The sequence below is a fragment of the Vitis riparia genome, chromosome 16 (genome assembly GCF_004353265.1).
Source record: "Vitis riparia cultivar Riparia Gloire de Montpellier isolate 1030 chromosome 16, EGFV_Vit.rip_1.0, whole genome shotgun sequence".
Taxonomy (NCBI): domain Eukaryota; kingdom Viridiplantae; phylum Streptophyta; class Magnoliopsida; order Vitales; family Vitaceae; genus Vitis; species Vitis riparia.
The window spans coordinates 17,608,977-17,621,398 of record NC_048446.1 but is presented as its reverse complement, the minus strand read 5'-3'; the positions used below and the strand labels follow the sequence as shown (position 1 = coordinate 17,621,398).

The window sequence follows — 12,422 nt, the reverse complement described above, 5'->3', positions numbered from 1 at the left end:
AAGAGGAGAAAAGAAAAAAAAAAATAAAAATCGAAACAACTTAAAAAGGTGTGAGTGGATAAAAAAAATAAGATATAATTGATATTTAAATTTAAGATAAAATTGAACTCAAAAATTAAGTATAAAAATAAATTTGAGGGTTTATAATAATTTTCAATTAATGTTATAAAAAGTGTGATAAATTCAAAAATTGTTTTAAAAATGTCATGCTTTAATAAATAGTTTTATGAAAAAATTCTGTGAAATTTGTCCTCAAAGCCTCCTATCAGGGCTCATGCCTACATGGAGCATGAAATGACACCCTTCAAACCCATATATGCGCTTCATAAAAATTAAAATAAAATAAAAAAAAGAAAACAAAAACAAACAACGTTGAAATAAAGACTCCTCTCTTTTTTATTTTTCAAATCATGTTATCGAGGATAAGGTAATAAAATTAACAAGCTATTTAAGTCATCCAATAATATGTTACAAGAAAACCCTATATGGCTGTTTATAGCCTAAAAACTGTTAAAGAAAGTAAAAATAAATAAATAAATAAAAATATTTCCAAATCTTATTATTTGATTTATCCCAAGTCAAAAACTACTTTGAAATTTTGAAAACTCATTAATTTTAAATTATAAAAAAGTTACATATTTAAAAAAAAAAAAACTTTCCCAATGTGATCCATAGTATGCATAGTCGGCATGTTAGATTTAATTATTTTCAAGTAATAAGTATTGTTTACGAAAGGTTTATGTTCTATTTGTAACTATTTTCGAAAATGGTTATTGAGTATATTTTTTTAAAAAAGCCGTTTTATAATGTTTTGTACGATAAAAGTCTCTTTTAAAACTTAAAATATTTTAAACATATTTTTAATGTTTTTGAATATGTTTTAAAAATAATTTATATATTTGATGTTTTATTTTTAATTATTTTATATATTTATATAATTATTTTTTTAAATAGTTTTCAAAAAATAATTAAAAGATGTAACGTGAAAAATGTTATATTACCTTTAACTCAAAGATATAATTTTGTATCATTTATATCTTTTAATCCCAATTTTAATATTTGATTTCCACTTTCATACTTTTAAGTATAATTTTTATGTCAACCTAAAAAGTTTTCATCATACTGAGGTATTGGCGCTCTCCACTTGCGATACTTTGAAATAGTACAATCGTCAAACCGCATGAGAACTGAAACAATCGAAGAAGACACCACCACGCTATGGGAAAGCAGAAACAGCAGGTGATCTCCCGTTTCTTCGCTCCCAAATCTAAAGCCCCTTCATCATCTTCATCTTCAATACCATCATCACCATCACCATCTCCATCTCCATCTCCATCTTCGCTCCCAAACCCACCAACCCCTCCACCAAAAATCTCCACCACTGTCACTTTCTCTCCTTCCAAACGCCTTCCTTCCTCCCACGTGTCCCCCTCCACCAAACCCCCCAAAGCCCCCAAAATCTCTCACCCCATTGACCCCTCTCTCCACCAAAAGTTCGTACAGAAGCTTCTTGAGCCTTCTTCCTCAACACCCACAAAGCTCCCACTTCCAACCACCAAGTACACTCCACTGGAGCAACAAGTCGTGGACCTAAAGCAAAAATACCCAGATGTTCTATTGATGGTAGAAGTTGGGTATAGGTATAGATTCTTTGGTGAGGATGCTGAGATTGCAGCTAGGGTGTTGGGCATTTATGCTCATGTTGATCACAATTTCTTGACTGCTAGCATACCAACTTTTCGATTAAATGTCCATGTGAGGAGGCTTGTCAGTGCAGGGTTTAAGGTAGGTGTTGTTAAGCAGACCGAAACTGCAGCCATTAAGGCGCATGGTTCGAATAAACTGGGACCCTTTTGCCGGGGTTTATCGGCATTGTACACGAAGGCGACGTTGGAGGCAGCAGAGGACGTGGGAGGTGGGGAAGACGAATGTGGGTCTTATAATAATTACTTGGTTTGTGTAGTTGAGAAAGGGATTAGTGTAGAAAATAGTAAAGATTGTGGTGTTGGGGGTGGGTTTGATGTGAGAATTGGGATTGTTGCAGTTGAAGTATCAACGGGGGATGTTGTTCATGGGGAGTTCAATGATAATTTTATGAGGGCTGGGCTTGAGGCTGTGATTTTGAGCATGTCTCCTGCTGAATTGCTTCTTGGATACCCGCTCTCTAAACAAACAGAGAAGGTAGATTTTAGTTACAGTGTCATTTGGTGTCTTAGCAGAAGTGGGAGATATTTACTTTTTCATATGCATTTATTGTGTCGTTCCTTTTGTGTTTTTATCTATATAAGACTTCTAAGTAATTCCATTGAACTCCATTATTGGTCATTTCTATTTATAGAAATCAAATTATTATTCCTTCAAGGCTCCCTTCTATATAGTACATTGAACTCCATGATTAATTATTTGTATAAATGGAAATCTACTTTGGTTCTACTTCAAAAGGGTGCAGGACCATCATTGTTTCATCTGGATGTTCTTAAAGGTTTGATCTTTTTTCTTAAAGGCAAATAAATAAAACTATTGGCTAACATTCTTAGTTATTCCTTATAATGAAAAACAAAAAGGGAGAGTTCATAATTTTGAAATCCAAACCAGACTTATTCAAATAAATTATGCTAGAACTGCAGTGCGGATTCAATTTAATTGTTATTAAACATAAGTGGAAATGGGGAATCCATTTGCTTTTATTGAAATAATTTCGAAAATGTAATTCTTTCATATACAATGTTCTCTTTAACTGTTTCATCCTTGGAATAGAACTTATCAACTGATATTTAGCGTGTGATATGGAATACTGGCTTTTAAATTTAGTCTGGTTATTAACTTGAAAGATGCTGGTTATTTACAGATGGCTTATTCAACAGCTTTCTGTAGGCATCTTGTTCATAATGTCAAAATAGATGATTTCAATAAGATACAGATAAATATAAGGAAATTTTGAAACTTATATTTGAATCATATTACACAAAAGAGAAAGTTAGAATGGATTTATATGTGTCATTTTCTAATTTCTACGTTCAGTACGATACAATATCAAGACACTTCTTGCCAGTCTAATTCTCAGTTACACTGATGGGTTCTCTTTTGTCTAAATCTCTCACAAGGAAAACCGGGATCAAGCAAAAATCCTTGTTCAGTCTTGTCAGTTTTATTGATCTAGGCTTTCCTTTACCGTAGAGAATCTATTTCCACATAATTTTTGCGCTCTAACTTGGACACTTGTTCTAATAGAATTTTTTGTGATTCATATCTGTGTTGGGTCTGAACATACATAATAAATAGTTATAATGCCCCTTATCTTGTTTGAGCAAAAGTCTACAGAATCCCCTTCTCCATATCTAGTTATGAGTACATATCTATAGAGGGTTTTTTTTTAGGTCAATGGTTAGGCATTAGAATCAGCAGGTTGTGGTAATTATTGGGTTTATCTTATTGTTGGAGGGTGGGGAATAGGAAATTTGCTTTTCTGAACAGTTTTTGTTTGAGTGATGGGTTTGCTAAGAAATTGGGGTATGGAAATTTTGACTTAATGAGAGTGCAAACAATAGGACTTTCTTTTGGGGTTTTAAGCTTTTGTCCTGTTATGTTACTTCCTAGAATGCCTCTTTTTCAATCCATTGAGAAGGCAACTTTTACTTATAGCAGACATTGTCCAACAGCAAGTGAAGGAAAAGTTCTATAGCTTTTATAATCAAGTTTTAGACATAGACTAAATAGAAAATTAAGCCATACCTGATTTTGGTCCCTGTCAGTGTCTCCTTATAAGATTTCAGCAGCAACCACCCATAGACCTTGCTCTACTTGAGTGACCATACAACTTCCTTAGCCAGTACATCTTCTGGTATGAGACAACCAAAATGTCATTACTTGGATTTCAGAGGTGTACTTTAGAAATACCTTTGATCTACCCTTTGCTTTTTCTTATTATTTATTGTATTTGGTGCATTCCATCTTTGCTTTATTATCTGTTTGGAAGCCCTCTTCAATAATAATGGTGGTGATGTCCTTTATGCCATTTAGAAACAAAAATATTATTTAAAATCATCTCTTCATGCTCACGTCCTATAAAATGATTGCAACCAATTCTGATATTTGGCTACTTAAATTTGCATTGATATGACTATATGATGGTTTATTCCTAGTTGCTATTAGCCTATGCTGGACCTGCATCAAATGTTCGTGTGGAGCGTACCTCAAGAGATTGCTTCAGTGATGGTGGAGCACTTGCTGAAGTTATGTCTTTATATGAGAACTTAAGTGAAAATAGTAGAGCTGATCATCAAGTGGACAACACAAAAGTGATGGAACACGAAAATCATTGCCTGGCAATTGAGGTATAGTGTTTGTTGACTTTCTCGTGTCAGGAACGAAACAGTATGAATTGCTGCTTCTTTGGACATATATTTTCATTTTAGCCACCAACCACCTCTTATGTGAAATTTGTAAGTGTTCATTATGGTTCTGGTATAGCCTTGGTTTCATGAATTGCTTAATCATCGGGTGGTCAATTATCTCAAAAATGCCTTTGTGCCTTCTTTCCTGTTAAAATGTTACCAAATTCCTATACAAAAAAAGGCTAGATTAAAATGTTATAGAGGTATAATTTTCTAGTTTATAAAACCTGTTGCTTGTTATCTACTCTCCACTCTTTAATAATATGATTTTTTTTTCTTTTACTTATTTATTTATCTATTTATTTGGATGGGGTGGGTGGAGGATAATGAATGGTTTTTATGAATGATTTACCTTTTTATTTTACTGTCTCTTTTTTGGTTTTTAAGGGAATTATGAGCATGCCAGATTTGGCTGTTCAAGCACTGGCCTTAACCATTCGCCATTTGAAACAATTTGGTTTGGAAAGAATTCTGTGTATGGGAGCTTCGTTTCGGCCCTTTTCAAGCAACATGGAGATGACCCTTTCAGCGAATGCACTTCAACAATTAGAGGTAATTGACACTGTTAATATGTATTTCTGAAATGTTATTAGTTGGACATTTTTTAAGCTCACTAGTTACATTTTAAGTTCTGTACTATTCTACATTTACTGTGAATGACATAAGTAATGTGTTTGGGTTTGTGAATATAACCATATCTATTTCTGGGCATCAACTTGAACCAATGGATGATGACTAGTGAAAAAAAATTCAGCATAGATTATCAAATTTTGTGTTTTGAAGCTTAGGACATTTTCACACTTATTCCATGTAATTAAAAAGGTGATTTGAATTGATATTTTGTTCTTTAACACATTTCAAAATTTTGTTCTTGTTTTGACACTAACCAAATGGTTAAATGCTTTTAGGTATTAAATAATCACTCTGATGGATCTGAGTCTGGCTCCTTGTTGCATACCATGAACCACACTCTTACCATATTTGGTTCGAGACTTCTTAGGCACTGGGTATGAGATATTGCTCTTGCAATTTTGGTCTTCATTTTCGTGAATTTGATTTTTGAGTTATACTGCATGGCACAGGTATCTCACCCTTTATGTGATAGAAACATGATATCTGCTCGCCTTGATGCTGTTTCTGAGATTGTGATGTCCATGGGTTCTTGCAAAGCATCACAAAATTTTGGTGGGATTGATGAGGGAGACTCTGATGTCACATATGTACAACCTGAGGTTAATTATTTGCTTTCTTCAGTTTTAACAACTTTAGGAAGGTCACCAGATATTCAACGTGGACTAACAAGAATTTTCCACCGGACAGCCACTGCATCTGAGGTAAATAAATGCCTTATTCTGGTGTTTGACTTTCTTATCTGTATATAATTAACACTTGGTTCTTAGAAGGTCTTATTTATAGTGATCCTTACTATGTAGGTTTTCTTGGTGCTATCTTACTTAACAGACTTGAAATCCATACTGAAATGATAAGGTCATTATGACTGACTGAATTAGTCATGGTCTGTTTGCTGTATGAGGAAGCTATTGATCATCAAAACAACTTTTAGAGTAACCTAGAATTCTTGGATCCACCTCCACCTTAGAGTTATAATTCTTAAATAGTTGAATTCTTATTATTTTTAAATAAGCTGCTCCTAAAATGCCTCTTAGCTGCAGCATTCTGGAGCCATTTGTACAAAATTACATTTCTTGACAGCACATTTATTACTGCATGCTGACAATGATTGGATGGTACAGTTCATTTCAGTCACGCAAGCTATTTTATTTGCTGGGAAACAACTTCAGCGACTTCACATTGAAGAGAAAGATGTTGATGAGAAGGGGCAATCAAGGAGTGTGCACTCTGTTTTGTTAAGAAAGTTGATTTTGACAGCTTCATCATCTGGTATAATTGGGAATGCTGCGAAACTATTGTCCACCCTAAACAAAGAAGCAGCTGATAAAGGGGATTTACCTAACTTATTCATTATTTCAAGTGGCCAATTCCCAGAGGTTTGTATGAAATGTTCATCTTCTCAATTTGTGTTCCATATTGTGAATGTGATGCTTTACTGTCTTCATATATTTTATAGTCTCTGTTTTGTACTTCAACACCTCATTTATGCACAGGTTGCTAAAGCAAGGTCACTGGTTCAATCAGCAAAGGAGAAATTGGATTTATTAATTGGATTGTATCGGAAGCAGCTTCGAATGAACAATTTGGAATTCATGAGTGTTTCTGGGACCACACATTTGATAGAGGTAGTTCAGCGAAACAAATTTTACTTATATATGTACCTCGCCAGATAACAAAGTATTCTAATAATTTTAATGCTTTTTGATCTGCTAGATATTAGTCACTTTTTTCCTTTGATTTACAATTTTAAGCCTCGTCTTTCAGCCCTTGCTTTATCAGATTTATTTGAAGTTAACAATTGTTTGAGTATTGAGTAGGAAGCGTTTTAGTTCTGTCCTGTAGAAGCTTAATGTGGGAAAACTGAAGGACTGATTTTCAGTCCTTCTCTTTCCTTTTTTTATTTACCCTTCCTTTTTACTCCTGGTTAATAATTGCGACTTTTTTTTGGTGTATTTAATAACCTATTAGCATTTAGAATGTACCCTCCATACAGTTCATCCTGACTGCACACATATTTTTGTCAAAGTAGGTTTTGGATTATGTTAATGCCCCAATTTTCATGAAATTGTTGGCGGCTTTCTAATTGAGATTCAGCATTGACCACTTGAAATGGTTTCATACTGTGTGTGCACACATGTGCATATTGGTACAATGAATATTTCATTATTACTGGGCTTAGGTCTTCCTTGATCTTCATGTTGGCAATTACACTCTGCCTCAGTGCTTACTAGTTTGTTTATTTATTTCCCTGAGAAGCTGATGTCTTAATCAGATATTCATATGCTATTTCTTTGGCACTGGTTTCGTTTATGGATGTAAAAATATTGCTTTAAACTGCAGTTACCTGTAGATGTAAAGGTACCTTCAAATTGGGTGAAGGTAAATAGTACAAAAAAGACTGTTCGCTATCACCCCCCTGAGGTATTGAGTGCCCTAGATCAACTATCTCTGGCAAATGAGGAGCTCATGATTGCATGTAGAGGTGCTTGGGACAGTTTTCTAAGGGCATTTGATAAATATTTCTCTGAGTTCCAAGCTGCTGTCCAAGCTCTGGCTACTTTGGATTGTCTGCATTCACTTGCCATTCTGTCAAGAAATAAGGTATGCTTTATATGACTTAAAGTCTAAATCATACTGTCTCCTGCAACTCCTAAGATGTTATATAATCCTTTCTCTCACTGCAGAATTATGTGTGTCCAGTTTTTGTTGGTGATAGTGAACCTGTTCAGATGCATATTTGTTCTGGTCGTCATCCGGTTTGTATATCAAATTCGTATAAAGTCTATTGAATGTATTGACCAGTTGAATTGATAAATTTTCTTTTTTCAATTTCTGATGATATTAGTATCTTTATAGTCAGATTTTTTGTTATTGTTCCAATTGCGCCATATAAGCCTCTCAATTAGGTTTGCCTTTTTGAATTACCATCGTGTTCAATGATTTGCCTTCTTGAGTTAATTACGTTCCTTTGGATGTTTTAATAGAGTTGAGGATTTAGAAGTTGGTTATTATACTTCACTTAAGGCAAAACTATGGTGTAAGTATAAGGCTGTTAAGTGAAATGAGTAGCTCAATAGACAATTGAGTTTGGTTCATTTGAAGCTTGCTCAAGCTATTTGGTAAACTGAGCAACTCAAGCTTGAATCTGAAGCCTGGGCTCATTTTTTAGGCGTGACAAAGCTCAAGTATTGTGGTGCTGGTTCAGATTAGCTTCTCTCAAAAAACCAAAATTTTGCTTGGTGGACTATGTGAAATCAGTGTTCAGCTTAATCAAAATGTATACCTAGTTAGATATTGCCAAATTAGAGCTCTAAGATACAGTGCTGTTCCAAGTTCTCAATTATTGATCTATTGTGAAACTACATTTTTATTTGTTTTGGGGGACTATTTCTTCACTGCTTACACAATTATTTATAACCAGGTTTTGGAGACAGTATTACAAGACAATTTTGTCCCAAATGACACAAATTTGCATGCAGACGGAGAGTACTGTGAGATTGTTACTGGACCAAACATGGGTGGAAAGAGTTGCTATATTCGCCAAGTGGCTCTCATTGCTATCATGGCCCAGGTAGAACCAGCACTTGACATTATTTGCTCATGATCCACATTTTATTTGCTTATGACCCTGCTGCTTGTTTTCCTTGTGCTGTTAAACCCCTGACATACGTCTTTTTATCTAGAAACTCAATTATGGTATTTGGAAATATTAGGGTCTCGTCTTAAAGGTATTTATTTTCAGTACTTACATAGACGTTTTCATATCAAGAAAGGTATTTCTTTGGTTTTTGCTTGCTTTCTTTTTTCCACATCTCCAACTGATGTTTGAACTAGATGATTCTGTCCGGTTTGCAAATTCCCCTCTCCAACCAATTTCCTTGTGAAATTTTAGTTTGGCCAAAGTTTCCAATGTTGAACCATCTGTTAAAATACCAATTTATCCTTTTGTTGCTATTCTTTGACAAAGAATCTCTCACTACCGTTCATAAAAATGTGCCCTCTGAACCCTCTAGGTTGGTTCCTTTGTACCAGCATCATCAGCAAAACTGTGTGTGTTAGATGGCATCCACACCCGAATGGGCTCCTCTGACAGTATCCAGCAAGGAAGGAGCACCTTTCTAGAAGAACTGAGCGAGGCATCTCACATAATCCACAATTGCACATCACGCTCATTGGTTATCATCGATGAACTGGGGAGAGGCACAAGTACACATGATGGTGTAGCAATTGCCTATGCTACATTGCATTATCTTCTGGAGCATAAGAGATGCATGGTCCTCTTTGTCACCCACTACCCTAAAATTGTTGATGTCAAGAATGAATTCCCAGGCTCTGTGGGGGCATACCATGTTTCATACATGATGTCACAAAGAGCTATGGATATGGATATGGATAAAACAGACTCAAAATCTGATAAAAATGCTCAAACTATGGATCATGAGGATGTCACCTACCTTTATAAGCTTGTGCCTGGCGTTTCAGAGAGAAGTTTTGGGTTTAAGGTTGCACAGCTTGCACAGGTTAGTTGCCTCTCTCTCTCTCTGTGACAAAATCCAAAAGCAAACAGTGGCCAACCCAAGAATTTAATTAAAAAAGAAAGGGAAAGCAAAATTTTCTTTTGAGAGTCAACTTATCAAATGAGGTGGGAATATTTTAGTAGAGAGCATGAGGATGAGGATGAGGCTGAGTTGAAGTTTATATTGCTTTGACGGTTGGGTTTGTTCTCAGTTTGAACCTTCTGACTTTGAGAGTTTTCTTGTTCACTTACTTTTATTTTGACACTTTTTGAGTTAAGTAGGTGATTTACCTTGCATTGCAGCTACCTTCTTCATGTATTCGCCGAGCCAACATCATGGCTGCAGAATTGGAAGCAATGATTGCCAGCAGAGTGAAAAACAGTTCAGCACAAAAGACATTACAAGGATCACAAGAGAGCATCTCAATAAAATCTGGTTGCTCCAGGGCAGAACAAATAGGCCTGGAAGAAGATGCTTGCAGGGAGTTCTTTTTGGACTTGAAATCAGCATTGGGCAATGCTGATCCTGAAAGAAGCCTCCAGTTTTTGAAGCATGCTAGAAGCATTGCAAAAGAGTTGATAGGCAGGTAAAGACGAAACCATTTAGCCATCCTTAAGCCATCCTTAAATCACCTGATGATATGTTGACATCTATCTTCCCAGGATTTACTTCATAGTACGTTTGTTTATATCACTTCACAGCATGCATTGAATGTTCTGATTCCATCAATGAGTTTGTTCTTTCCATAGATAAAAGAGAAGATCCAGAAAGCAGAATGGCATATATGTAGGATGGAGAGAACATTGATACTTGCAGATACAAACACACATACAGATGGTGAATGTTTTCAGTTTGTAGGTAATTTTTGTGTGAAGGTTTTGTATTCGGATCCCTCCTGACAGTTGCTTTTTGTACTCTCACATGTACCTTCCAGTTTCAGCAATGGTTTTTCTTGAGCTCCTTCATATACCTTTGTTTCAGTATTGGTTTTCTTGAGACTCTGCATTTAGTTATGGGGTCCTGCTCTGGCACTGAATTGGTACCTATCAATAAGCGGGACTAATCACAACAGGTCTCATATATCAAATAGAAAAGAGAAAGCATATATGTGCTACAAAATCATTAAAACAAATTTCTAGTACAAATAAATTTAGTTCAAGATTGGATAGTATGGAACACTAAAATTGGTTAATATAAACTATAGAGTAGAGATTTTGAAATTGAAATAAAATGGTTATCTATATATATCTACTTTCCCGATTCTTAAATTCTAAATGAAAACTAGAGAATATGTAAAGGGATTGTTCGAACACCACATCATCCATCAATAAAAGAAAGACATATTGTCATTTGCAGTGATGCAATCCACAAGTAAGCAAGGAAGATTGAAGAAGAGGGTCGGTATTGGAATATTTTGCTGTGAAGTTTAATTAGTCCTACTGCTATCTCTCACCATCATTTAATCCAATAACAACGAAGGTCGTATTGTTTTCATGAGTTTAAAGTCAGGGATCCGAGTTAATTTAGCGAACCAGACTTTACAATCTATGGGTCTGTTTGGTTCATGTTTTCAAGAATTGTTTTCTGTTATTGAAAACAAAAACACAAAAAACTTGTTTGGGGAAGGGGGTGTTTTTGTTTTTTGTGTTTTTTATGTTCTTAAAAACCACTTTTTTATAATAATAAAAAGATGTTTTCATTGTTTTTTTATTGTTCATAGAATAGATTGTTTTTCGTGTTTTCTCTTTCTTCTTTTTATTTTTTCGTAACCGTTATTTGTGTTTCCACAAAGATGAGCTCTACCCAACCACCAAACCCTCACCCCACCTCCAAATCCTTTATTCTTCCTTAAATTATTGAAATTAATATACTTACAAATGGTTACAAAATCATCATTTGTTTAAGAAAATTATAATTGGTGTAAAAATTTCAAAATGGAATAATTTTTTTAATTTAAATGAATTATGCATATGATAATTATTTATATATTTATAATATCAAGTTAATGGAGGAAAACACTTTATTAATTAAAAAAATAACTTTTAAACATGTTTTTTCTTTTACTTATTCTAAAAAACCTTTTTATTAACTCAATAAAATATGTTTTTTTTTTAGAACAAAAATTATTTTCCAAAATTCGGATTCCAAACATAATTTTTTTTTTTTTTTTTCTGAAAACATAAAAAACTGTTTTTAAAAATTATTTTCTAAAATAGTTTTCAAAAATAACAACCAAACAGACCTTATGTCTCTAGAGAATTCAATTGAATTAAGCAAGTTTTACCAATTTTCCACCGAGTTAATGCAAAAACATGTATCAAGTATTAGACTCATCGCAATCCTTATTGAGTGGGATACAACCCGACCGATACCTTGAACCTTACTCTATAATATAACCCTTAAGTTTGAAATTATTATAACACAACCTCCTTACCCTCAAAATGCTCCCGGGAATATATGATTTCATTAGAACTAAAAACTCCATAAAATGTGTATATAAGTGCGACTAATATATATACGTAAGATCTAATTTCATAATAAATTAAAATTTAATTTTTAAAAATTATATTTTTCTTATAATACAAGCAAACTTATAAAATAAAAACATTCAATTTTGTGTAACATTCTTGGAAAATGGAACTACAAAAATAAATTACTTAATTTAATTTTCTTTGATATGTGTTACTAATTAAGTAATTGCAATATCATTTAAATTTTTTATCCAAAAAAAAAATATTAATTTTTTTTTCAATTTTTAAATGAAAAAAGATTAAATTCAAAATAATTAAATTTAAGAGGTGTTTGTATTTCTTAACTTTTCGAGTATGTTGCAGTTCCAATGCCAAACGGTATTTCAAATTTTTTACTATAAATAACA

General features: G+C 33.8%; 1 protein-coding gene across 3 annotated transcripts; it reads left to right on the top strand.

Annotated features, from left to right (window-relative positions):
• The first annotated feature begins 1,148 nt into the window (after positions 1-1,148).
• Positions 1,149-10,511, top strand: LOC117933724 (DNA mismatch repair protein MSH3). Of its 3 annotated transcripts, XM_034855232.1 has the most exons (13): positions 1,149-2,181; positions 4,143-4,334; positions 4,782-4,946; positions 5,303-5,401; positions 5,477-5,728; positions 6,149-6,403; positions 6,521-6,652; positions 7,368-7,628; positions 7,712-7,783; positions 8,449-8,598; positions 9,041-9,547; positions 9,847-10,130; positions 10,294-10,511. In XM_034855232.1, the coding sequence occupies exons 1-13, from the start codon at positions 1,219-1,221 to the stop codon at positions 10,295-10,297; spliced, it is 3,336 nt and encodes a 1,111-aa protein (XP_034711123.1). In that variant the 5' UTR covers positions 1,149-1,218; the 3' UTR covers positions 10,298-10,511. The 3 variants fall into 3 exon arrangements, with proteins under 3 accessions (XP_034711123.1, XP_034711125.1, XP_034711126.1); XM_034855234.1 differs by lacking the exon at positions 5,303-5,401; XM_034855235.1 differs by lacking the exons at positions 7,368-7,628; positions 7,712-7,783.
• Positions 10,512-12,422: the final 1,911 nt, after the last annotated feature.